The 27784-nt window shown below is 39.7% G+C and overlaps 2 protein-coding genes across 8 annotated transcripts in view; one reads left to right on the plus strand and one right to left on the minus strand.

Annotated features, from left to right (window-relative positions):
• Positions 1 to 23673, plus strand: tulp3 (TUB like protein 3). Of its 6 annotated transcripts, none has more exons than XR_006376797.1 (14): positions 43 to 153; positions 4341 to 4435; positions 6341 to 6382; positions 9026 to 9077; positions 13359 to 13521; positions 14324 to 14530; positions 17794 to 17927; positions 18065 to 18256; positions 19165 to 19277; positions 19719 to 19836; positions 19925 to 20023; positions 20545 to 20716; positions 20984 to 21755; positions 23536 to 23673. XR_006376797.1 is itself a non-coding variant. In XM_044185822.1 (13 exons), the coding sequence occupies exons 2-13, from the start codon at positions 4380 to 4382 to the stop codon at positions 21115 to 21117; spliced, it is 1482 nt and encodes a 493-aa protein (XP_044041757.1). In that variant the 5' UTR covers positions 43 to 153; positions 4341 to 4379; the 3' UTR covers positions 21118 to 23199. The 6 variants fall into 6 exon arrangements, 4 of the variants coding, with proteins under 4 accessions (XP_044041758.1, XP_044041757.1, XP_044041759.1 ...); XR_006376798.1 differs by lacking the exon at positions 23536 to 23673 and having other exon boundaries at positions 20984 to 21510; positions 21619 to 23199; XM_044185822.1 differs by lacking the exon at positions 23536 to 23673 and having other exon boundaries at positions 20984 to 23199.
• Positions 22890 to 27784, minus strand: part of LOC122871134 (protein mono-ADP-ribosyltransferase TIPARP-like) — a 5496-nt gene continuing 601 nt past the window's right edge. Inside the window, exons 1-6 of one of the 2 annotated variants that reach the window (XM_044185819.1) lie at positions 27694 to 27751; positions 26547 to 27419; positions 26115 to 26283; positions 25762 to 25949; positions 24221 to 24490; positions 22890 to 23871 (exon numbers count right to left, since the gene is read on the minus strand). In XM_044185819.1, coding sequence (XP_044041754.1) covers positions 23424 to 23871; positions 24221 to 24490; positions 25762 to 25949; positions 26115 to 26283; positions 26547 to 27409 — 1938 coding nt within the window. In that variant the 5' untranslated portion in view covers positions 27410 to 27419; positions 27694 to 27751 and the 3' untranslated portion in view covers positions 22890 to 23423. Of the gene's footprint in view, positions 23872 to 24220; positions 24491 to 25761; positions 25950 to 26114; positions 26284 to 26546; positions 27420 to 27693; positions 27752 to 27784 lie in introns of those variants that run through there. The other variant, XM_044185818.1, reaches the window with a different exon arrangement.

The raw sequence follows: 27784 nt of genomic DNA on the forward strand, positions 1-27784 counted from the left end.
GTAATCGGCAAACCAATAGGAACGACCGTTCTTAGTGTGTTCGGTAACTAAGGACTGCGTTACAGAGTTCTCAACCGCATCCACAAAAAGTGTACTGCTGCACGAGGATCTTCCTTAGCAACCGTGGATAAACATGAGTTATTACAGCATAAGGTAACATAAACCATACATTGCTTGTACGTTGTGTTTGTATTTGTTCTATTTTTGCCAACTGTGGAATCAGAAGCTATCAAGTGGAGTTACCGTTTCGTTTTACCCGAAAAACTTAACTGTCGCCCACAACTTTTATAAAGGCACCATTGCTTACAGTAGAGTCTGGGCTGAGGCAGCTAACGTTAGCTTCTAATGGTAACAAGCTACCTATAACATCCCACAGCTGGCAGAAAAACAGATGACAGTTACCATGTCTAATTCTCTAATTTTGACGGTATATTTTATTAATTAAATGTCAAGTTTAGTGAGCGAGCTAACGGTCGTAGTGTCAGCACAAAAGCGCTTCACAAATTGCTTAACCACTTTAGCTGAACAATTGAAAAGGAAAGAAATTCATCAATTGATGCTAACGGTACCACAAGTGGCTAACGTGCTTTAGGTTTGCTCGCTGATAATCAACGTATACACTAGCCTGTTCAAATGGAACAAATTTGGAAAGCAATGGACTGCAGTAATAGTGAGCGAACTCATCTTATCTAATAATGGAAAAAACGATTAATGTATATTTAGTTAATAGCCTACACATCTAGGTAATAGCCAGGTATTCTTTATTTAAACCTCCAGAGAGTCTTTTTGTTACAGATGAAAGCATTTGTGTATCTTGGCGAGCAATTTCCTGAGCTATTTCCGTCGATACAGTTTAGGTGAAAAATAATTACACCCCACCTCCCTCAATATGTAGTTAGGATTGCGTCGAGTTTTGGAATGTCGGATGACTAAACGGAATCCAGCACTCTCTGTTTAATTACAGTGTATCAAGTGATCTGCATCACAGACGGTGGTATCCACAGTCAGGCACTCCGCCACTTTAAAGCTCTGGTTTAGACTTGAATACAGTGAAGCGAGAGGCATAAGGGTGAAAAAAAATGTTTGCATGTCATGTTTGAGCATGCCTTTCTGTAGTTGCTGGCTTTTCTGTGTCAAAGCATTCCTGTAAGGTAGTATATGCCCTCACCATCCAAATGAGCTACTAAAGCAATATAATAAGTAAATAAATAAGTCCGGTAGTAAATGGAAACATGGATTTTTTTTCTGACATTTATTCTACATTTGTAGAAGTAACAGAAGGGATCGAATGTAAATATGCAGCAAAAGCCTGATAGCCACAGTCAGACTCAACACACAGAATTCACCTCAGCATAATGCACTATAGTGCTTCCTACAGTTTTCTTCTGATGTCCACTCTGCTGGTCATGCATACAGGTGTTGGGCAAAGGGTCATATGTGTTTGTGTCTCTGTGTACATGATGGAAGCTACTATACACAATTTCAAGCACTTGAGCAGAGGTCTGCTTTCATTTTTTTTTTTTTTTAGTTTGTAGACAAGGGCTGTCATTCAAGGTATAGACACACAATGCAAAAATAATGTTTATTACAGTTACAGTGATGTTGAAAAGCTATTTTTTTAAATAGCCTATTGCACTACAAATAGTATGTGGCTTGCTTTATCCAGGGATATTATTGTTAAATTGTCTTTGTACTACATAAAGCCATAACCTCAGTGGTACCAGTCAGTGTCAGTTGGTTCATGAGTTAGAAAATGAATTGGCATAGCATCCTGTTTGTATTTCCCCCAGATGTCTAACAAACGCTGCTATTTTACACAAGGAAAACCCTTGGCTTTGTAACTGTGTCAGTTTAGGAATGTGAGACACAGTGATGGACTCATTCCTGATTAGCACACCAGCTGTGATGCACACTGCTATGTAGGGTCAACCAACCCAGACAGTTTGTGTTAAAGTTCACAGATGTCTGACTCAGCATTTGTAATGATCAACCTTCAGAGACGGGTCTTTTCTCTGCTTCTTGCTGTTTTTTGAATCTCTCACAAATGTATTAATTACTATTAGCATTATTATTATTCCCTGCAGATCTTTTCCAAAGCACAAGGACCTCTTTAATATTTGCTCACTTTCTCTTTAACCGGTTTCAATTGGCAGAGTGAAGCAGTTAGAAATCCCAGAGTCTGCTTGCAGTGCTGACACATCTGAGGAGTGACAGTTTTCATAACAGCATCACAAATGTAATGTTGCAAGGACTGCTTACATGGGTGTAGTGTTGAAAGTTGGAGGCTTATGAAGTTTTTTGGTCCTTGCATTGTACTATCATTGCCAGGGTTAGTGGTAAGAATGTAGCACATAACCTAAATGAGAAATGGGACATCTGTACTTAAATAGCACCTAAAGACTTCCAGTGTCAGCTTAGAATCATCGGCTGAAAGGTAATGATAGCTAACAATTTCCTAGGTTATTATTGCCAACTGAAGCTAGGTCTGCCAAGGCTCTTTTATACAAACCACAGTGGAGTGTTTTCTTTGCTATGATTCTGGGTATAATATCACTGAGTACCATCAGTGTCACAGTCACAAAAGCATCCATTATTACTGTTCAGAATATCCGATAGAGTGTACAGTCTTTACAGAGAACAGTATTGAAAAAGGTCAGAAAATCACTAATAAGCTTCTCGATGGCCACAAGAGTTAGTTAGCAAGCAACTAACTCTTGTTGCTTTTTTGCAAAACATACATCAGTGGTTTACAGGAATTGTAAAATGTAGCAGACTAAACTGCCAAATGTATAATATGTCTAGTCCTCAAGAGGAATAGATGTATGAAAATGTACATCAAAGAACTCATCTTAGTTGACCATCGTTAACACCATCATTATAAATCAACTAATTAAAAATAAATCTCCACAAGAATAATGGTTGACCTCTGCAACTACAAGCATGGCTTGTGGTTGAGTTGTGATTTACTGTGGTTGTCCAGTGGATTCCAAACACATGGCCCAGCTGGCTGGAGCAATTCACTCTGTTGAGACAGTGAAAAAACATCCCTGGTATTTGTAATGGGCTCACTTTCTCCTTGTTGAATACTACAGTAGTGCATACATTTCACTGAAGTTACAGTTTCTGCTGTATGTTCATGATAAATCTGTGCTTCTGCATCACTGCCAAGTGGCTTCTTTCACCATAAGAAGATTCAAATGGCCAAACACTTAATGGACAGTAGCTGCCGAAACAAAGTAAAGCATCATTGTAGGAGAGTCATGAGTGGAGTGTGTCCCTTGGGGTTGCCAAGGGAAATGGTATTATTATCAACTCTTGTATCTTATTTCCATCATTTGTTTTGAGCTCAATAATTACTCCCTCTGGTGAATGATTCCCGTGCTTATCATGAGTTGACTTATAAGCCATTTTACCGCTGTCTCTCAGGACCAACATACACAAACATACACAAACATACTCTTCATTTTCTCTGTGCTTTCTCTCGCTCTTGCAAATAGGCACAGAAAAATGATTGGGAGGCTCTGGTTTCCTAGCAACTACATTAAGGTCCCCACACTGTGTCGGTTTTTAGAAAGGTTAATCTATAGGTTTCAGTTTATTGAGTTTCCTTTTTAAACAGCATGTGCTTTTCAATATTATTATGAAGTACACAGACTGGAATATCTTACTAATACAGTCGAACATAAATTAATCTAGTAATGTTGATGGGGCATTAATTTTTACAAGAGATGTGGGCAATTTAAAGGTCAATAAATTTCAACTATTGCATATAACTGAGATGCCAGACCGAATGTGCATCTGTGGTTTGATATATGCAGTGCCACATTATGAGTCAGAGAAAATGAGCTGTGACTAATTGCTGAGTCTTACAGAAAGTTACTAGAAAGTAGTCAGGCAGTAAAATAAGGCAATTTAAGTGATAGCAAATAGTCTGACTGATTTTTTTAGAAATATTTCCAGCCACTGGGGAAGACTTACATTATATCAAACAGCTCACCTCTGCACTCATGGTGTCAGTCCTGCTTAAGTAACTTTGCTGAAGTTCATAGGACATTCAGACTTTGTTCTATTAAGGTTGATCTTTGTGATACTAGTATTTATGCCTGCCACTTTCATACCTATCCCTAGCTGAATCCTTGTGCGTTGCCTAAAGTGTGAAGTCATGGTAACAGCCCCAAGCCTCCCGACCTCAGTCTGCCTCAGCATTGGTAGCTGTCACTCCCCTGGGTGGGACGTAGCTACTCTTTTTCAGTGACATAATAGCAAAGATGTTGGCGTTAGGTAGGACTGCACAGTAACTCTGAGCTTCAGTGCAGATGAAGATTTTTGTGATACTGTAGATACGAGAGCCCTGGACTAGCATTCCTGTAGCCGCATCCATGGACACTGTAAAGAATGGGGGATCTCAGCCTGTCTACAGCCGCTGGTCATACAGGTAGCTGCACATACACAGGCACACATACATTATTATCTTAGTAACATTGAGGCAGCTGGTTGAAAATAGCCTTCCTTGTGTTCTCTCCAACACTTACTCTTTATTTGTTCTAGTAGGAGAACTGGCTCCTGAAATAATACACACACAGGCAAACACATTTTTGCTTTAGTTCCCCAAGCTGTATTGACTTTTCAGGATTGACAATTGCAGAGTGGCCTGTGCCAGGACAGAGGTCAGTGCTACTTTAATGTTTCTTCCAGTCACTGCTCCATCCTTCCGGCCAGCTGAATGGCTGACCTGCAGTCAAAGATGTGCCTCTCGCTCATGTTTCTGCCACCATGTCGTTACTTATTCAGAGCATCAGACTGTGGCTGTGCTGTAACCAGAGTTGGTGATTTACACGTGTGTCCAACCTGTTTTTTTTTTTTTCGTATGCTGTTGGCTGCTTGATTGGAACATTGTAACAAAGGACGTGCTTAGAATACTCATCCAACTGATTACTGAAACTGCTGAAATAACTGTGACTGTTAAATGTGTCCTCTTATCATTTTCTTTATCAAGGCTCGGTGATGTCTAGATTCTAATGTAATGACAGTATTGCCTATGTAACTCATACTAGTTTTTGCTTTTATCAGTGATCCAGTTTGTTAAGGGTTAAGCTGAAGTTTGTTCATTGCATTTGGAAATGCTTGGGACACTATATAAACCTCTTTTTTTTAGATTGCCTAAGCTGTGATGGTTTGTGGCTGATCAGTTTTACATAAATTAACTATTTAGGTGAAAAGCTAAAGCCCACTAGGTACTGCCTACCTTCAAGCTGGCAGAGGGCAGATACTGTGCTTGTCCTTTCATTCTTTCAACATGTATTTTGGTATAAATTTTCTCTCTCTGGAAGCCATGCGCTGACCCACAAGGAATTAAGCATTTAATCTTATCAGTCCTCCTTTTTTTCTGTATCCTCTTTAAGTTGGAAGCTGAATTGCCTGTGGCAGACATTAAGTTATGCTCATTCAACTTTCAAATTCCCTTTTGAAGTGGCAAAGTGGAAGGCTTTTAATTAAAATGAACAACAGCCAAAATGGACTGTGTTTCGATAATAAGATCCCTCTGGCAAATGCTATGCAATTTCTTAATAGCTTTGATATTGTCATCTGAAAAGAAGTCACTGGTCTACTTGTCCTCTTTTGCACCCTGAATCAACAGTGGTGTGATAGACAGTTATTACCATTTCATTATTTCTAACATATAAAATCATATTAGGTCTATATTATATTGCACATTCATATTTGCCTCACAAAAGCCTCTGACCAAATGTTGTTTGAATAAATATTTTGTTTTCGATGTGCAGCGCAAAACAAATTACTCGTCTTGGCAGACCCTCTGTCAGTCTGTAAATCTTTACAGCACAGTGCTAAGGCCTCCAATTACAGTGAAGCCCAAGAACTGGCTGCAGGTTTTTAATTAATGCTGGTGGAGGTGCGCTGTTGATGGAGCTGAATCTCCATGGTTACCTTGGTCTGACACAAGGAAGGGACAACAGTGACGTGTCCTTCTCTTGTCACCCAAGCTGTGATGGACTAATGAAACATTGATCACTCACAGCTGCGATGAGGCACTCTCTCAATGTGTTTGTGTGTGTGTGTGCGCGCATATGCAAATGTTTTCCAAGAACATTTGTGGTAGAGGACATTCTCTCAACCCCGGATAATTGCTGTCCTCCATAACCTCTATAGTAGACTGCATAGCTTTCTTGTTTTATTTAAGCTACAGATGAATGAGTATTATTCATGTCCCATAGAGTTCTTGTTAGTTTTTGATAATTTGCTGAACTTGTTTCATTCTCTTATTTTCCACATGTCATGTGCTACTGGCTGCCTTGGTGCCAAATTGCCATTTTCCCTGAAGACCCTCCAGCTCTGCTAGCTTCTCCTCTAACTCAACAGCAAGGTAGACAGCAATACACTCGCCCAAACACACACTCACTCACTTTCACAATCTGTGACTGGAATTATCAGGTTAACAGAAAATTTCAGACTTCAGTGGATTGAATCTGTGCCGCTAAACTATTTTAATTAAACATATTCATACATTTAGAATAACCTACAGCATTGGTATATGTGTGAAATTAGGCATTATGTTTTGATGGTTTCAACAGTGATTCATGTTTTACTTTGTGAGCTCACAAGCCTTTTATTGTTTTCCTGTGGAGGAGCTAAAATGGGTTATGTGTACATAATGAATTAATTAATTAAACAAGAAGGTTTATAAAATGTCAAAAAACAGGGGTCCAAGTTAATGTCTTCAAATGTCTTGTTTTGTCTGACCCAAAGTCCAAAACCCAATGATATAAAACAGAGAAAAGCAGTAAATCATCACATTGGAGAAGCTGAAACCAGAAAATGATTATATTGTTTTCTTGAAAAATGACACAATGAATCGGTTATCAAAATTGCTGCCTATTAATTTTCTTTTGATTGACTAATCGATTAATCAACTAATCACTAATAATCACAGTAAGATATGTGGAGGACCTCCATTTTAGTTGCATTTTTAAAGGGCATTTTAAACACTGAATTTTTCTGACTTTTAACAACTTTTGTGAACACATGTGGACACATGGCAATCAAACTGCTTCACGACATGTCAAAGATGTTTCACTGCTAAGACTCTTTCATCAGTAACGATTGCTCTCAAGGCTTTGAACAGACTTAACGTGTTTCATCTGCTGTCTTTGTCTGGGAAAACATGCTCTACTATTTCAAAGCTACCATAAAAATGTTTAATCACAATATTCAGACAAAGATTTCCTCCGCGGGATACCACAGTACCACTACATCAGAAAGAAGGTGTTTGAGATTGAAAACATCAGGGAAACTCTGATGTTGTAATGTTATGTAGAGGGTGTGTCTTCAGCCATTAATCAGACTGTGCTTTTTAGCATGGAACGAACATTATTAATGGAACAGCCCAATGGAAAATCAAAGTAAGAATTTAGAGTTATTTATTCATTATTTATTATTATCTGACATAACCATATTTGTTTGAGCCAAACTTTTTTTGTAAATGTGGCAGTCCTTTGGTAAAAGCCACACTGGTAGAAGTATCCTAATCCACAGGTCTCAGGCCTCCACAACCCATGCAGCAGAACATAGTGACTTCACCCAGGTCTTGCTGTTGAGTTCACCTGCACAACTTTCACCCATCTCTTTCCTCACCATCCTAAATGACAGTCCTGTATGTGTAACTAAAAACTCAATCATTCTCCACTCTCTAGCCCTTCTCCCTGTCACCAGCACCTGTTCTCGGGTGTCATAATGGCCTCCCAGGGGACCCATCTGTTTGCCAATGTCAACAGGGAGGGATAGTTGTAGAGGGATTTATGAGTAATGATGACTCACTTTGATGTAGATTCGACAGATCATGACTCAAGCGCATGGTGGCTGTGGGGCTACAGATGATGTTAATTATATTACTGTGGGCTTAATACAAGTGGAACAGGCTTATTAAAGCACTCGAGTTCTTCTTGGTATAAATGGGTTTCTGGAACTCATCACCTTTTGGCATTCAGTGACTGTCCTTCAGAGATGAGCTGTGATGTCAGCCAGCATTGCACTTGAGGTCCTTAAGTAGTGTGTGTCATCACCTACACACTAGAGCTGTGGAAAGGATAAAAGAGTGCCTGGGGAAGATAGAAATAGGGAGTGAGAATGAGCGAGTCAGATATCTGATGAGTTTGCCTGATGGAGAGATAAGCAGCATAATTTGAAGACTTCTCATCCTATACCCTTAATCCTTTTCTATAAAAAAACTAATTTCAGCCCAGCAGAACATGTGATATTTAAAGATGTACTTGACAGGAATAGATGAAAGAGATGAGTAATGGTCACACATTACATCAGCCTATGTGAGTGACGTATGTGTGTGTGTGTGTGTGTGTGTGTGTGTGTGTGTGTGTGTGTGTGTGTGTGTGTTTGACAGAAAGACAGAAAGTAGAGATACTGTAAGTCTCTGACTCCGACAGTACAGACTCCTGCTGTTGCCCTTCTCTCTCCTCATGGTAGCCAAGCAACATGGGCCCAGCAGTCCCTTCAGATAGGTGCCCAGAGGACTCAGACTGCAAGGCATTCTCTCAGCTGGAGCTTTGTCCTTTTTCTTCCTCTTGCTCCCTTTCTGTTTCTTTCTTTTTTCTTTCTGTCACTTTCAGAGAATGAGTCATGCCACGTTTCACCAACAAGCTCATTAGGTCACTTTTTAATGTGTAGATTTGTCATTATATGGTTTAAGGTTCTAGTCTGTATAGGGGCACTATTTGCTATTTTAGTTATACTGTAGGCTAGATATTTTTAAATTCTTTCTACATTGCTGATTTATGCTTTTAAAACTGCCACTACTGTGACTGTTAATGCCTTAATTGGTTTATTTCATACAAGACCATACAGGATACAAAGTCTTTATTTCCTTGTATTATTGCAACAGCAGTGGTGACCTCTACTGGTTTGATAATGAAAATCCAGTGTAGATGTTTTCAGATATGAATGTGTGTGAAATCTCTAACTCTGTATAAGAAAGGTTTCTCCCTTTTCTCTGTAGTGGCATTGAAGAGGACAGTGCCAGTCTTATGCAGCAGAAGCTGGAAAAACAGGTAAGAGGCCAAACTTAATTCACAAATGAGCAACACACGTTTTGACAATTCACACTTATTTTGTTGTTTTTTCCTTATCATTTTCCTAAGACTTTTTTCATTGTGCTTTTAAAAGAACATCTGGTGTAGTTCATAACTATTATCCTGCACCTTTACTGCTGTATTCCACCGGGCACTACTGCGTTGCGTTCCAACTGCGGTGCGGCCGCCGGAGCTGACTGCGGCCATTCTAGACAATGCTTGTGTTTTCACCAGATGCACCGCAGCGTGTCCCAGAAGCGCCTCTCCACTCTAAAACACCCTGTGCAGACTCCCAATCGTATATCAACAAAAAAACACAACTAAAACAGACAAAAAAAGAAACCATTTGACTACGTAGCCTACTTACCCATGGTAGAAGCACAAAAGTCTAGGAAAAAGGACCAAATCAACAAGTCAACAACATCAGTCAGGCAAACTACGCTCTGCTTCTGAAAAGCTCCCAGTGAGGTATGAAATCGCTTGGAAGACGGAACAAAACCGGCTCGCAGATGTGACGTTATAGAGCCGTGCCCGGTTGAATCCAGGTTGTTAGTCTGATTAAGGCTTCTAATTCATAGTCACAAAAGAGTTTGCATGAAACCTGTAAAATTGAAAGGCTGAGATGGCCTTGTGTTCTGCCACTCTGGTGTCACCAAGGTGTGCCTGCTGTTGGCAGGAGTAGCTTCAACATCACTGCAGTGGTGTGCAATTTAGTGATAAAAGTCACTTGGAATTTTAATGCTTACTTACTCCTGAAGCTGAATTGTTTCTTTTTATCCACCGATTACCTGACATAGCCCTTCTTCTGTCACAAATTTGTTCTCTTTTCATCCTTTCCCCCTGCGTCTCTGTAAGACGCTTTATCCCAAACCTTGCTGAAGAGCTGCGGTGTAGAGCTTTGATTAAAGCTGGAGGCCATACTCCACTATCTCACACATTAGGCAGAAAGGAACAAGAGGGCCTGATTGGTGTTCAAAGAGAGAGAAGGATTTAGTGCGGGGTGCCTGGCTTTGAGTGTGTGTGTGTGTGTGTGTGTCTTGGTTCCACTGTGGCTCAGTTGTGCTGCACGCTTTCAGCTGAGTCCAAACAGCCTCTCTTGAGAGTCTTCTGTTCTTATGTAACTCTGGAGGACAAACACACATGCACTTATGCCCAGAGAGGGATCACATGCAGGTTATGGAAAATTGATAAATAAATAAATATTTAACAATAAAAGTTAAATCCATGTTTTTACTGTGTTTTACTAAATCCAGTGTTGGTCCCCATTTCACCCCATTTCAAATAGTAAAATGAAAACCATTCAGACAATAATACCAGGAGCACCGTGGCTGTGACCGTATCTCACTTGAGTGCACCCCTCCCCTCTCTCTCTCTCTCTCTCTCTCTCTCTCTCTCTCTCTCTCTCTCTCTCTCTCTCCTACTGGAGCACTAATGACGGCTGATTCAGTTAGCAACAATGACCGCGCGTACACAAGCACACTTGCTAGCGCTCAGTATTTGCCTGAGAGACAGACCTTTTTCTGTCAGAGGACCATATAGTACAGAGGAGACTGTTGATTTATAGATTGTCAAACTCAGTTCCAGAAGAGAAATGAGGGACAAGGAGACAGTCATTCCCAGCAGGAGTGCTGCTCTTTGGGGGAGAACGTAATTTCATCTGACCTCAAGACAAATGGGACATGTAATGATTTTTCTATAGAGAAACCTGTTAACTTTCTCACTCAGGCTTACACTTGTTCAGGATGTCAATGGAACGGGTTGGTAACTTCTAATATTTCTTTTTCTGATATGCTTTCTTTTCATCTGTGTGAAGATAACAGTTTGTATGAGTGATACAGGTGTGTCTTTCTATCTGACTGACTGAAATAGGAAAGACAAATCCAGATGAAAATTCTGACATCCACTAACTGACTATATGACTAAATTCAACTTGTGTTGTCAGATTCTTTGCAAAGACACACAGTATAATTAATATACAGTATGTCTCCTCAAATCGTACTTTAGTCTACTTTTTCTCATATTTTGGCTGATACAAAATGCCAAATACTGGGTCTTATAATCGATTGGCTTAAAATAGCAATTAGAAGGGAAGGCAACACAAATGGGTCAGACTTTGATCATATGAAGAATATCCAGAGTGTAGACAGCAGGTAAAAATCTTCAGAAGTCATTAAACCTTACTTTAGTCTAATTTTCAGTTATTTCGGATGCATTTTCACTTCAGATTTCGGATGTCGTGTCTTGACAAATAGCAGAATAAGTTAGATCACGCCAACTGAATCTAGAAAATCATTCTTGACTCAAGAAAATCTTTAAAATATAATGTTTAAAGACACAGTATAGACTACAATATATATATATATTTTTTTTAATATGGTCAATTTGAAACCACAAAGAAAAATTTGAAGCTCAGCTTCAGGCCAGATTCATTTTTACATATACTTTTCACTATCAGCAGTCTTTTTCCCCCATCACCATTGTTATGCATCTTGAAATTTGGCAGTATTTCCAAATCAATTTATTACACTAACAGTAATGATGTTCATTATGTTAATTCTGTTATGTTTTATTCATTTGTCTCCTTTATTTATAGCCATAAAGCGAGCATGCAAATCCTGGTCCTCTTGAAGCAGAGTCTTTTGAAACGATAATAAATCTAGGTCCAGATTATAAAGCTCCCAGATTTATTGTACACTTATGCATTCAAGAACTAATGTAGGTATTCAGTAATACCATTTCTATTGCCTAAACATACATGCTTACTTACTTCTTTTATTACCTTTTGCTGATATTCATAGTAGATATTCATAGGGTCATGGGACTATATTTTCCCCTCTGTTCTCAATGCACTATGTCTCTGTATAATCATGGAGATTGTTTTGAGACAGATTTCTTAGAGACATTTTCTCAGTGTTAGCACAATGACTGATAAGTTTTGAAAGCTTTTTGGTGTGGCAAGTATGAGACAAGGCCTCCTGGTCTTTTCCAGCTCACTAAACAGCATCACTAAACAGGACTTGTTGTTGTGCATTTGACGCACTAATTAAAACGCTTGCGTAATCCATCGGCTGCTTTGACCATGGAGACTGGGGCTTGGGGGGAGTGGATACAGCATGACCAAGATGAATTTTCTGCCCTTACTGAAACTTCATCACAAATGACTATGCACTATACCACATTACCTAAAGCATACAGTATACCATATGTCTTTGTAGAATGGAATGTTCTTTCTACAATGCAGAATATGAGACTCTCGCAGCATCCATTATTTTGGATATTCAGTGAACCCATTCCCTACACGGTATTCTGGCCTTCTGTTGGGTTTTATTATGGCTTTATTTTTTGCCCCTCTCTTTTTGCTTCACTTTTAAGGTTATTTTTCTGTTATGTGAGTCATCCTGTATTCATGCTACCTGTACTGTGCATTTTAATTGTCCATGCAGTGTGGGTGTTTATCGCTATACTCATTATTTAAATATGTCAATTTCCAGTTTTCTATACCTTGAAAGGGTTTTTCAAGGTTGCCACTTCTATTATGTAAAATATTTTTACATTGAGTCACTTATTCCATCATGTAGCTATGCAAGAATTTATCCTGCTGCCTAACGGGCCTAGACAGGGTGTAGCCCTCTTCCCTCCTACTGTAGGACCAGGAGGTTTACAAAAACTCCATACTGTATTGTTGTGTGACTAAATGACTTGTCCAGCTTAGATTGGTGTTTGGCCGTGCAAGTGGTGTGGCTCTTGGGATGGCAGTGTTGGTCAGTGGGTTAGTCTGTTGGCGCAACACTACTATTTAATGTTATCTTCCTGACCATTTGCAATACAGTAATATTTCACACCTACTGATAAGCACAGGTTCTAACTCATCATGCATACTAGTGTAATTACCCTCAGCTCATAGAATTGATGTTTTCCAGCCAAATTTTCTCAAACATAATGTTTAATAGAACCCTGATATACACTCAATAGCCACTTCATTAGGTGCACCACCCACTACGAACTCAATAATAAACATAAAGTAGAATTATCACCTTTCTGACAGTGTCAAGAAAGACTGAAAAATGATAAGCTTAGTAAAAGTAGAATTCATAACAGAGCTGTTGTATTGGATTGCATTACAGTGTACAGGTGTACCTAATGAGGAGGCTGGTGAGTGTCTATGTCTGCAGTGATTTTCCAGTCAGTGCCTTGAAACTCAGCACATTTGTACATAGAGTGAGGTTCCACGCCATTTCCATTCCCCTGTTTGGTCCACAGAGGGCACTGCTGGAGCAGAAGCAGCGGAGGAAGCGTCAGGAACCTCTGATGGTCCAGCCCAACACAGAAGCTCGGCCCCGGCGCTCCAGGACACGGCGTGGTGAGGAGCAGGCCCCTCTGGTAGAGTCTCAACTCAGTATCACCAACGATGTTATCATGGATGGTGAGGAAAACATCTGTTACCTGTTGATTTTTATGTTGCATAATTTATATACAACACATGATGGACATTTTTTGTTAGGTCAGGTAAAACCACCTAGACTGCCATTTTCACACAAACTTTCCTCTTTGCATAAAAGAGTAGGCATTAATATGTTTATATGAATTGTTTATTTGAAAGGCAGCTTCATAATGTGGCACTGCTATGCAGCATGATGCATAAAATATATTACAGGTAATGCAGTAATTACTGCATTGTACACTTTGGGAAAATAAGAGTTTGTGTTTGCCATGTGAGGTATCCAATACCAATTAGGGGTAGGGACATTGACTAAATTAATGTTGCAATAATTAGCACCATCTCAGTATAACAGTATGTTGCACTTTTTACTAAGATGTTCAAAATCACGTTTGAATGTTGCACATTCAATTTAGTCAGATGTTTGTTTAATGTTTTATTTGAACACAATTCTCTAAAATTCTCTCGCTGATAAAAAAATAAAAAGAGACAAACTCAACACACCTTGATCTGTCCTGCAAAAAGCACAAAAACAGAGGGTTACTTACACATCATACAATGCTTTGGGACAGTTGTGGATGTGGTTCAGTTTAGAAATACCAGATACAAATCATATGTCAGGTACCTAATAGAATCTCTTTAAGGCTCCACAGCTCAGGCAGATCTTTAGCTAATTAAAGTAGTGTAGCCTTTCAGAAAATGTGATGTTTAAGGTCCAGCAGAACTCAGACACAGACAAACAGTTCTAACAGCTACAGTAACAACTGACTGTTCTTCCTTGCTGTAGGTATTGATGGCCCAGCAGCTTTTTTGGGCTCAGACGCCCCTGATCTGGGAATGAAAATCCAAATCCTGTCAGTGAGCCAGTCCCAGTCCCAGTCTCAGTTCCCATCACAGCCCCAGTCCCCCACTGCTGAGGAGTCTGAGAGGGATGGAGACACTGAGACGCTGCTAGAGCCCAAGACAGATATCCATGAATTACTGCAGAAACAAGGTGAGTCCTGGCAGAGCTTAAACTAAAGGGACTTAGATAAAGGCCTAGAATACACAAGACTGGCCTTTCAAGAGGAAATACACTTTGTTGTTTTATTGTTGTTTTTGTGAAGAAGAAAAAAAGTTTGCATCAATTGTTCACCCTTGAAATAGAGACTTGCATTACTTCAGAAAAGAGCTTCAAAAGTTGCATCAATTTCAGATACAGTGAAGAATATTGTAGATTTGTTTGAACAACAGTACAACAATATCAAAACATCTCTTAACAACTCTTGAAGTATAATTCAAGTCTGAGGTATCTGCTCGTAGCCTTATTACACTTCAAATATACTGTCATGGATGAGAGGATTTTGTGGATTTTTACACTGCGTTTTACAATAAGCAGCTGTAATCTAAATGATATGACTGGCACACCCCTAGTCTATAGGCTACCTCATAGTATCAGAAAAAGCCAACACGCCTGTAAGATCAATTCTCAGTGAAAGAATGTTGAGTAATTGATGGGAAATTACAGTTTATGGTTTAAATACCCTTTTAATTTACTTCATGAAGGATTAGTGAGGCACTAATATTCTGTTAAAACATTTTAAATCCATGAAGCCTATTGATTGACTTTTATCCTGTGTTAAGGGAAGATACGTCTTCAGTTTAATTTAAGAGCCAATGTGGTTTCAAGAGTACGCCGGCTTAATTATTTGCCTTCATCACTCACTCTGTGGAGTCCCCTGTTGCTGTAGCATAAAATAATCCATCCTTTGTGCTATTGCTTGATCTCAGTATTTATTACATTCCCAGGTTTTACCGTCAACACTTATCGAGAGTTAGCCAGTCCTGAGATCTGGTCTGATGAACTGTAGTTCTAAATTTGAGGAGAGATGTGATATATTGAGGCAGTTTTAGTAGGAGACATTTATAAACAAAAATGATAGTGTGTAGTTCTCTTCTTGTTGCTAGTGAGGACCAGCCTACTACTTTATCCACTCTATGTTAATTTAGTTTTAGTTCTAAGTCACTCCAGATTAGCAGCAATTGTTAAGCAAAGTCAGACTTTTTGACATCCCCTAGAATTTTGAACACTCTCCTGCCGCAGTATGGAATAGGGATGCAGATAGTGGTGTGATTGATGGTGATGCAGTGAGAAATGGGTCATTTAATAATAGGCCAGGGCATTGTTCATACTGCAGTGCTCATCTATGGCATCATTATAGCTACTGCCACCCACACTCACCAGCCAGCTGGCAGGGAATCATAAAGTTTATGGAAGATGTATTAAAATCTAGCCCAGAGTGGATTGTGTACTTTTTGGATCAACCTGCTACTGTGGAGAAAAAGCAAGTTTCTCCATCATAAAAAAATGTTAACTTTCATTCAAAGCAATACAGTTAATGGTTGAAACAGCTCCACAAATGTCATAATGTTGGCATTGCAGAACCACAATTGAATCCTGGGTCAAATTATCAAAAGCTGCTCTAGTTGTCATATCTTTTTTCCTGGGCTTTAGTGTGACGTGATGCCACAGTAGCAAATGTCATTGTCCTTCTCAATAATGCAAGGCCTCATTGTTAATGTCAGCCCAGTTTAGCATAAGAATATGTCCTGAGGAGTTCCAGTGTTATTTTTGGCTCCCTGTCCTTGCATATTACCCCAACCCCAGAGGAAATGGAAGAAATACAAATTTTGGGGTACATTCATATTTGATTAGCTCATTCAATCAACATCTACATTTTTGGCTGACTGTAAAATGTAATATTCTTGAACTGCTGTGTGGTGGTTATGATGTGTGTCTTTTTTGGTGTTATTTGGTAGGTCCATTATGAGTCCTCTCTGACATTTCCAGATGGTTGATTTCATAAGCCACTGGCTCACACTTTGTTCTGTGTTTTAATTGGAGTCCTGGAGTCACTGTTAGAGGGAAGCTAACAATCTCAATCTGTATTTCATGATGGTTCTTACTTTCTCTCAGGGATAGCTGCATATCCTGGGTTCATCTCGTGTAAATACCCCAGTATAAATATTGTCTTAGGCTGTGTTGTCTGTCACATAATTATTCTTGTTCAATACTGCATAGGCCAGTGCTCTCTCACCCTCCTACTCTCTAACCGGGTGGAAGGAGGAAGTGGCCGAATGTCTCTTTTGTGTGCCAAGTACAAAATGCTCTTTGTGTGTGAAGAAGCAGGCTTTACCAGTGGTGGGCCAAAATTACTTTCATTTATTCACTTCAAAGCTGAAGATTGGATTACAGTAAATAGGATAGACTTGTGCAACATGCTCTATAATTTCATACCAACCACATTGTTATCATTAATGTAATTTCTGGTCAAGCAATTAATTTAAGTTCAATTTTAATCACAGTTAAAAGTGTCCTAGTTTTACATATCTTTAACACTGCAAAGCTGTGGGGAAACACAATCCCTCCTGCTTACCAAGATCTTTCCATACCAGTGGACCACTGTCATCCTCTGACAGCACATTAAAATGGGCTGCAACTGCAGCCAAGAGTTGCATCCTGAATGATAAATCCAATTGTCAATGCAGAGACAGATGTCGCAAGCATTTTAGACAGGCTGTAGTGAGCTAGCCCCATTTTACATCTGCATGACTGCATGGAGCTGTCTCTTCACAAGTACACAGATGCAAATGTTGGAGGGACGTCAGCCTCTTCTCTTCACATTAATCTCACTCTTGCAGAAACTGACTTAGAAAAAGATGCATTGTTTGTGACAGGTAGGGCTTCAATTGAGGCCACTAGCCAAATGTGACCTTTCAGTTGGGTGAGTGCTGAGCAGAGCTTAACTGAACGATCAAGTTGTTTTGTTTGATAGAAAGCAGTTTGGATTGGTTCAGTCAGATTCACAAGCTTTATCCACTTTCCTCTTTTGCTGTTAAAGAGTCTCCCCTGTGTAAAAGAAATACCATGCTGAAAATTTCAGAGAAATATAAAAGGGAGTGATTTTAACTGTATAACACACTATTTGTGCTTCAACCATTGCTTAAGTATTGCATCACTTCTTGAGAAATTAGTTGTCATATATCAAAGAGCATAGATGAACCAAAAAACTGAAATCCACCTTGGGGACAATTTTGTACCAAAATCAAAGAAATAAAATTAACTTTGAGATTCTTTTGTAGTTGGGAATATACACAGAGCCTCTGGGATTTATTTTCCTCTTGTCATGTGTGAATGAGCTTCCCAGCATGAAAATTGTAAAAGCCTTCATATATCATTAAAGCTCTCTAACACCTTTGCCTCTTCTCCCTCACCAGGTCTGTGTGGCAGTATGAACTTTGATGAAGCCAGCGAGCATGAGGATAATGTGGAGGAGGAACGGACACGTTCTCTGTCCCCTAACACAGACGCCACCAGACCCGCCTCTGCCGCCAGTGGCAAGGACATTCCAGTGAGTAGCCCGATATATGCACTCACCAACAAGCTTCGAACATGGGCTTCATAGCCCCAATCCCAGTACTGAATATTATGTAAAAAAAAAGCTGTAATCGTAACAAAACAATCATGTACTGAATTTATTGCACCCAGGAGGTGGTAACCCCCGGATCACCCACAGCAGACAGCGCACTAATTGATGTGGCCAATCTAGAGGAGTTTGTCTTTCATCCGGCTCCACGTGGTGTCACTGTTAAATGTCGAATCACCCGTGACAAGAAGGGCATGGACCGCGGCCTCTACCCCACCTACTTCATGCACATGGAGAGAGAGGACGGCAAGAGAGTGAGTGTGGGCTATGGGTCTTACGTTGTTGTAAGGAATTGTAGAGGGATTTGTTGATTAGTTGATCGACAGAAAGTTAATCAGCAACTATTTTGATAAATTCATTCAATACATTTTTTGTAGTTTTTCAGTGTCATTTTCAAGCAAAAATTACAAACATTTTATAGTTTCAGGGTGATGAAGAAAACTTGTATTTAAGGTCAATATTCACTTTGAATCTTCACAGCATGCACGCATCGACCCAGTCATACCAAAACCTTAAAGACCCCTTACATTGTCTCAGCTTGTATCTTCAACGTCTTGTGTAACCACGTCATCAGGTCAGGCTCAGTGTCTGCAATTACCGGCCAAAACCACTTTCTTCGCGTGCATATCACAGGAAGATGGAACATCTTCAAGGTCCTCAGCTTATCTTTACTACCGGACAGCTTGGCCAAGTGTGAAGGTCATTTAAGCCCCTTGAGGTTACTAAACAATACAGAAACCACAAATGTCTTCATATCTAATTAATTAATTAATTAATTAATTAAAATAAATGTTTCTACCATACAGGTTGTCAAATTTGTAAATTGTGTTTTGTACTGTTATACTATAGACAAAATAATTCATTGAGAAATAGTTGGCAGGTTAATCGACAAAGAAAATAATCATTAGTGGCTAAGGATTCGTTATACACTATAAAAAACAAAACAAACAGAGTGGAATTTCTTTTTCAAACCAAAAAATACTTTAATATACAAGACTTGATTTTAAACGTGAATTTAATATTGACCAACCCAAATTCTTTAAAAAAAGTTACTAAATAAACTACAAGATAATAAAGAATTAACCTCTCAGGAGTATGGCATCTGTGTACAGTACAGAAGTAAATATGTTCATATGTTATTTATTTCTGGCTCTCTTTCCAGGTGTTTTTGCTGGCAGGAAGGAAGAGAAAGAAGAGTAAGACATCCAACTACCTTATTTCAGTAGATGCCACTGATCTGTCACGAGAGGGAGAGAGCTTCATAGGTAAACTGAGGTAAAACCACACTTACTCTTAGATCTACATTGTCACTGTAATTTGTTGGTAGCAAACCTGAATTTACATCTAAAAGGTACATCCAAAACTTAATCTTGATGGATTAAGTTTTGGCTTCACGTTTTTTGTACAAGACTGCATTTTGTACTGATTGTATAACACAAATTACTCAATCCACACGTCTGGGAGAAACACCTGCATTAGCTGGCACTATGAGCAAATTACACTCAAATTCAGCTTTCAGACACTTAGCAGCAACTCTTAGTAATTGCTGTTGCTGAAATGATACCTTTCAGTAGTTATGTTTGGGTGGTTTTAAGAAAGTCAAGCACAGTGCTTATGCTTCTGCCACTCCACATGACTCAGATGTTAAAAATGCTGCCAGCAGTAGACAAATGTAAAACGGTGTAAACAGTTCATCACCAGTGTGTATTCTATCAGGTCCAACCTCATGGGCACCAAATTCACAGTGTATGACAACGGCACTAATCCCTGCAAAAACCCTGGGGCACTGCTGGAAGAGAGCAACACACGACAGGAACTGGCTGCCATCTGCTATGTGAGTGAATGACGTGAAGTGTTTGCTGCGTCCCCAGTTCATTCATAATATTAAGTGAAATTGTCACACTCTCTGTACTATTTGGCAGGAAACCAACGTGCTGGGCTTTAAAGGACCACGTAAGATGACTGTAATCATACCGGGCATGAACATGAACTTTGAAAGAGTCCCTGTTCGGCCTCAAAATGTGAGTCTGATGGTCCTGGAATCATGTGGTGCTTGACATTTGAGTTTATATTTGTTACAGTCAAGAAGAAATAGCCATCTCATGTTATTCATCTATAAAGCTCTACTGTTCTACCTCACATCTCTTCTCATTTAAAACTGGTAACTACAGTACACGATCCAGTAACTACCTAACCTTAGATCTCCCTCATGTACGCACTAATGTTGGCAGAACTGGTTTCAGGTACTATACACCTTTTAAATGGAATGAACTGCATACTGCCCTCAAACTACAGTCTTACATTCCCTTTGGAGATTTTAAAGCTTTATTTTCTAAAGTTTTCAATGATTCTTGTAACTGTTTTAATTAATTACCTTCTTTATTGTGTAGTTGTGTTGATTCTGTTTTTGTTTGTGTTCTTTTGAATGTATGTGAAATGCAAAGACATAAAGTGTATGTGTTTGATATGTATTCTGATTCACTCTGAACAAGAGCGTCAACTGAATGAGTAAAACCTGAACATGAATATGTTTGTATTACAGGAGCAGGAGAGCCTCCTGAGCAGATGGCAGAATCACTCACTGGACAACCTGATTGAGTTGCACAATAAGGCCCCTGTGTGGAACGATGACACGCAGTCTTATGTGCTGAACTTCCATGGCCGCGTTACCCAAGCTTCAGTCAAAAACTTTCAAATAGTCCACGACAACGACCGTAAGTACCCCCCCAGGCCTCCCTCTCCCCCTCCGTATCTCGTTTTGTCTCTCTGCTACTGGCTGCATAAAAGAAGACAGGGGCATGTAGAAATCCAATTTAACACCAACTTTTGTTCGATTTAGACATCTTTGGGAGTAGATTACATGAACATACTTACATATTTTTTTCACTATTCACTATTTGTCCTCTCTTTTCTACACATTTTCTGCACTGTTGAGGATTGGTGGTGATGATGATATGGTTGTACTGTCCCCTTAACTCTAGCTGACTACATCGTCATGCAGTTTGGCAGAGTGGCTGAAGACATCTTCACTCTGGACTACAACTATCCCATGTGTGCTCTTCAAGCCTTTGCCATTGGCCTGTCGAGCTTTGACAGCAAGTTGGCTTGTGAATGAACTACCAGTTTTACTTCCACACCACCACCTTTCCTGTCCTCCCTCAAGTCTCTTCTTGCAGGACTGTTTGGAAGCCGACAGCGACACTGCTTACATCATCAGGGATTAGTTCATACAGAAGTCAAAAAACAAACATGAGACTGAAAAAAGAACAAGAGGATGCTGATCAGAGATGTCGGTGCTCTGTTGGCCAATCCAACAACCCTCTTGGTTCCTGTGCGGTGTTTTTTCATGCCATTTTAATGAGGTTATTTCAATATCAGTTTAACCATTTTGTACAGTGTATGTGTACTTGTACACATGTATGCAAACTAAAAGGGAAAAGACTAAGCGACACACACCACTCTCATCTGTGCTTGAGACATGCGACATCTGGTGCAAAAAGAACTGATGGTAAATTTATGATTGAATCATTGTTTGAAGGGCAGTGATATGTGTATTAATTATGTATTTTCTGTTGCCTTTAAATTTGATTTCTTTCAGTGTTTTTTGCCCCACTAGCTGAAGAATGGCAATGTCAGCTGTCACTCTACGGAGCATAAATGATTTTGAATTACATAACATGGCCTTTCCCCTGGCGCCACCCTCAGGCCAAACTTTGGAGTTATTTAGTAATAAGGAACCAACAATCTTGTCTGGTAAGTAATGGGCATCACAGTCTCAGCGCTAGCATGGCGACAGAATTTCAGTCTTGTTTACATCTTTAAATGTTTCTACATGGTTTAATCTGACATTTTGATTTTCTTTTATCATCATGTTGTCATCCCTCTTTTTATTCTTGTGTGGAAGGTGCATTATTCAGAAGAGGCCTGTCTTGTGGTTTTTGTGAATAAGTGTAATTTTTATCTTGTGACTGTGATTTTTCTTTGTCATAACAAGTTGGATTATCATGAAACATAAATGCAGAATTGCACATTTAAACATAAAGGATATACATACTGTATATAAGATAATGCCTTCTTATTTGATCTATTCTAGCAGTCTTTAAACAACATAAAATGCTAAATGCCATTTCAAGACATGGGATTTTAAAATCATGGATAGAAGTTAAGCATTAATACACTAGACAGTTTATATTGTCATTGGTACACAGATACAGAAGTCACCCCAGAATTTGTTTGTATGAAGAGAAACTACAAGAAATCTACTGTATCTACTCTGAGTATTCAAGATATAAGTGACATTTTGTGTTGAGATGGAGTTGGAGCCAAGTTTGTACAGCCCACATTTTGTCTGTCTCAATGCCTCACAAATATAACTGCTTGTGTCTCTTCATCTCCATCTCCTCCCTTTTGAATTAATATGGAAACTTAAGGGAAATCAATAAGGGATAGTATCCTTTACGTGGCTTTACATTATTAAATGTATTAAACATAATGTTTTGTTAATTAAATGTACTGTAAGTCTGTGATGGACATGTGAAAACGTAACTGAAAACATCTGTATAGTACATACATCTTGTGGGTCATTATTGCTACACAGCCAACCGTAAAGAATTCAGTCACAATTACTTTAATTCAGTCTAGTCTGGACCCTTTAAAGAACAAGGGTTCAGTGGGACATCCTGCTGAAGATGCTTTTCAGGGGTAGATATAATTGCTTCTTGAATAAGGTGTTTCCTGCTCAGAAATCCCCCTTAACATGCAAACAAACAGATTCCAATACCTGGTTAAGTTTCAAAATAACTGTGTGCCAGGAATTTATGAAAATCATGTTTTGTCATTTTGTGTGCAATGGAGTTTTGAAGAGAGAAAAATGATTCATTGAAAACATTTTGAAATATATATGCTTTTACTACAAGAGACTTTGGTGAAACACATTCCAGTCTGACATTTGAAAAACATACAATCAGGTATATGGCTGTATTTGAACAGATTAAAATAAAACAATGGATGATCAAACTTGTTTATCATGTTAAAATACAGAGAGATGAATGTATTCAGTAAACAGTTTATTTTCCTAAACATGACAGATGTCAATTTGATTCAGAACACCTTTGAGAGAAAAACAAAACTACTTATTTCCATCGATGTAAAATGTTTGAATAACCAAAATAAAAGTGCTTCGTAAGTTTGAACTACATTTTAACTGTCTGCTTACATGTCTTCATTGTTGTCAAGTAGAACTTCATTGCACATAATCTATATATTGTACATTTTATCTAAGTGAACTGAGCATTTGCTGCAGATGCAAATGATAACATTTGATAACATTTCAGGTCATCTTACAACTGGACACCTTTAATACTGTTTATGTCTGAATAATTAACATCAGCTAGCTCCACTATCAATGCCTCTCCTCTCTCATCAAATATCAATCTCTTTGGGCAGATCTTTGTACTTGATGAGGTAGTATGGGTAGCACTGACAGCTATCAAAAACTACAAACATAGTGGGTTTGTCCATGTTGTCCACGCAGGTATCGTAGAGACGGTGCTCTTTCGTCTTGGAGTTGAGCTGCGGCGGCCGGCGGTAGTGGCTCCTTCCAAGACTCACCTTCCCTACCAGGACTTTGGCCAGGAACATGTGGCAGACCTCATCTGGTCCCACCCTGGCTGAGTAGGTGTTGGAGAAGGAGGCGGTGGTGGCGAAGTAGGAGCCAAAACCGCAGGATGTTCCGTTGACCCCGGCCACTCGAGGGTCGAAGTTGTTGTGGCAGATTTCTTCTGAGGCCACTTTGGTTGTCCCGTGAAAGAGATGTCTCTCCAGAGGCTCTGTAGACTTAGCGTGCTGCTTCTGCATGTACACCTTGTGCCTGTAATGACAACGCAGACACAAGTGTTGTGAGGTAGCTTGTGTCTGTTGTTTCCTGCCTCTTTGTTTTTGTACTTCACTCACAGAGAAACTTAAATATAAATATATTTAGACTGAATTTATCTGTCTTTTGTTTAGACGTACATATTAGTTTGCCAGTATTTTGTGCTGAAATGAGCTTTTAAGAAATTACTGTCTATGTTTACCACCTTTGATATGTTGGATATGGTTGTTTAACTCCAACATCAGTCATGGTATCAGTCAGAACCCATAATCAACTCAAACCTACTTAGCAACTTTAACTTAAGTCTTTAAGGATTTTAGACTAGAGACATAAACAGCAGCTGAACCTTTGGTACTTGTCCCAGTGAAGGAGGTTCTGGACCTGCTGGATGCCGATGATGTCCACCTTGGTCTCAGGCAGGCTCTCATGGAAGAGGTTTTGGACCACCCGGTAGGCCTGTGTGCCAGCGGGAACATCCACCAGGCTGTAATCCTGCTCTGAGGCCAGACACCATACTGGAGGATACCAGGAGCTGAACTCCTCCAGAGGGTCCACACTGAAGTTGGCCCCTGGAGGATCACTGGCAGGCTCGATGGGGTCAGTTTGGATTCCGGTCCTGGGTGTGGGGAGTACAGAAAGGGAGGATAATAATGTGATGAAGAGGAGATATGGGATCATTTCAAAATACTTTTCTTACAAATAGCGTGCCTTTACCGTACATCTGAATCAGAGCAGTTAAAGAGTGAAGATGTTCGTATGATAATTCTGCCTGCAGTGCTATTTCTGTGGCATGAAGCCAGAATTTTGACTGGACAATAAAAATTACATTATTATTATTACATTATTGTACTTGCTTACTGTCTTACATTTACATTACAATTATTATAATATTCAGTATGTAGAAACTGAAACTCCAATATATGGTTATACACTGTGTGCATTGCTTGCCTGAACTGTATAATTGGCATAATGGAAAAAACATCTGAAACCGTATTTGCACTATGGGCCACATAAACTTGCTAAATAATAAAAACAACAATAATGTGAACAGTTACAACATATTTATGCATATACGAGTGCAAAATGTTGCATAGAATCTGGTTAAGAGCTTTCTATCGCCTGATTTCAGACTTCTGAATTACTGCCCATATCTCCAACCAGTGAAATAAGGATCAATACTATATAGTTCAATAAATATGTAATTGCATTCTGCATTATAGCTAATTAAAAGGTTAAAAAAAAAAACAGAATCAAAGGAAAACAAACACCTACTTTAGTGAGGAGCTGCCTTGCAGGTACACAGGAGGGGACGCATAACTGCAATGCTATCTTTGTATTTTACTTATTCGGGTATTAGATTTTTTTTTTTTAAAGGCAGGTTTTGTGCCGATTTTGTTTGTTGACTTGTTTAAAGGCCAGCGCCCTGAAAAATGAGCATGCTTTGTCGCCAAAGACAAAGAAATTGTTGTAAGTGAGATTATTTCATTGTATCCTGAAAGTCTGTGTGCATGCTACATTTTTGCCTTTTGATGCCCACCCTGAGTCTGGTTCTGCTTGAGGTTTCTGCTTCTTAAAAGGAAGTTTTTCCTTGCCACTGTCACCAAGTGCTTACTCATGGTGGGAATTGTTGGGTCTAAGTAAATAATATTATAAAGAGTGTGGTCTAGACCTGCTTTATAGTAAAAGTGCAATCAGATAACTTCTGTTATGAATTGGTGCTATATAAATAAATAAATAAAGTGAATTCTTCACTATAACTGCTGAGTTTGTTTCAGCACCACAAACAAAATTCTGAAGGCAGATCTTTTCTTTTAATTGAAATGTTCTACTTCATTTGTGAATAAAACAAAGACAAGAGAGACAGAAAAAAAGATCCGGAATACTGACTGCAGGTAAGGCTTCATGGAATCAGGGGAGCGGTACACAGGTCTGCAGCGAACGTCCCTCTGGTACCCTGTGGTGACGTTGGTCTGGATCATGGTGGTGAAGTCCAACTTGTACTCCTGTGAGCCGATATAGAAGGAAGACTCGGGCTCCTTTTCACTCATCTTCTTCAGCAGACAGGTGGACACAGTCTACGAAGAGATTAACCAATCAATGAACAAGGAGCTGCTGAGAAATGGCAATGGGTGCAACTCACGGTAACTAAGAGAGTTGTTAGCGATAAAACTAGAACAAAAGAGGACTGTGGAGAGCAGAATAAGGGCACTAATTGAACTTGAAAATAGAGAAAATTTGACCTTGTTGTACTCTTCCCAGCCAAAGTTGTTCCACCAGTAGATTTTCCATTTGTTGGGAAAGTAAGGGTTCTTGACCAGACTGTCAGAGTTAGTCAGTCGTCTAACCCCATCATACTTAGATGGGTCGTCCAACTCCATCATGTCAAAGTTCAGACTGTAGCGGACATGCCTAAAGGATAAAACAACATTGTAAGGTTACAATTAAAATACACTAACTTTTGTTTTTGACTGGACTGGAAAAAAAACTGAACTTGCTGTAATCAACACAATGGCAAAAAAAAAAAAAATGGACAAAGAAAACAAGAATATTTAGCTTTTGTCAATTTTCATAGATATCAGTGATAGTCCTTATCAGCAGAAAACATCTTCCGATAGCAACATGCAGTAAAGCTAAAAGCAGAGATCTGACTCCAGTTCTACCTGCTTACTCACCCATCCCTGATGTAAATAACCTCTTGGTTGACATCGCTGTAGAACCTCTCCAGTAAGACCTGAGAGCGAGGGCAGATGTCGATCCACTGGTGGGTGATCACACACCACAGCTGCCAGTGAAACGGGTAGGGAGTGTGGTGCATCTTACACTTTTTCCCTGCGCGACACAAACTTAGAAGGAAGTTGTCACAGATCTGGATGTCGGGGGAGCTCTTCGTGTGGAACGGAGACAGGACAGGCACTTTGGACGGGGCTTGCAGCTTGGTGGGGGTGGCTGTCGGCGTCATGATGGCGGGTAGGAGCCCTTGCTTGGTAGGGGTGCTGGGCTGACAGGTAGGCTGTGGTTGGGTGATGATGAGAGGCAGTGGACAGATGAGGGAGGTGGCTGGGTTAGGGTTTGGAGGTATTTTCTGTAGTTGACCAGGAGGGCTTGGCAGTGATTGGGTGCTGTTTTGAGAGAAGGTTAGCAGGACACAGGAGGAGTTCTGGGAGGCGCCATGCTGCTGAGTGATGGACTGGATGACCATGTGAGGCTGCAGGATGCTGGTAGAAGGCGCTGAGGTCTGTGCCACGCTGGACGTGCTTTCACTTTTGCTGGAAGTTGTAGTCGTGCCTTGCTTAGAGGTCACAGGGGTTAAATGAACACTGATGCTGTAGGGGTTGGCGATCCAGGCGATGTCAAGCTGCTGGGATCTCATGGCGTCCCACACTGGGAGGCTGGTGTTGGTGTCGGCAGGGATTTCCAGTAGGAGGAGAGACGGGCTCAGCAAGGTGACTTTGGAAGATTTGGACAGGGGCTCTAAAACTAAATTATCGTTTGCCAACTTTCTCTTCTTCCCTCTGCTGGATGAAGCGTAAGGCATCTTGGACCTCCTGTAAAAGACATTGAACAATTCATTTTTAGTAAATTAGCACAAAGGACATGGTGGAGGTTTAGATTAAGTGAGTTTAGCTCAGTATAAAGTTAACCCAAATACACTAATTTTACCAGCTTAATGCAATTATATCGTATAGAATCAAAATAAGCCACCAAGAAAAGTGGTTTTCTTGGTGGCTGTATTGATGTCCACCGACTGGAGGTCATATTTTGTGTACATTTAACTTTACCCAACCTTTAGCTAACAACATAACCTGCTTTTCAACGTACTTGTGAATTTAAAACACACGCTTTGCTGTTAGCTACACGCACTATTAGCACTGCGGCTGTAACTAGCTAATACAACGATTTGAAAGCTAAT

Source organism: Siniperca chuatsi, linkage group LG23 (genome assembly GCF_020085105.1).
Source record: "Siniperca chuatsi isolate FFG_IHB_CAS linkage group LG23, ASM2008510v1, whole genome shotgun sequence".
Classification (NCBI taxonomy): Eukaryota; Metazoa; Chordata; class Actinopteri; order Centrarchiformes; family Sinipercidae; genus Siniperca; species Siniperca chuatsi.

Coding starts and splice junctions, on each gene's coding strand:
- tulp3 (XM_044185822.1), top strand. CDS start 4,380: ATGGACACTGTAAAGAATGGGGGATCTCAGCCTGTCTACAGCCGCTGG. Junction 4,436..6,340: donor TACAGCCGCTGGTCATACAG/GTAGCTGCACAT, acceptor TTTTCCCTGAAG/ACCCTCCAGCTCTGCTAGCT. Junction 19,278..19,718: donor AGCTTCATAGGTAAACTGAG/GTAAAACCACAC, acceptor GTATTCTATCAG/GTCCAACCTCATGGGCACCA.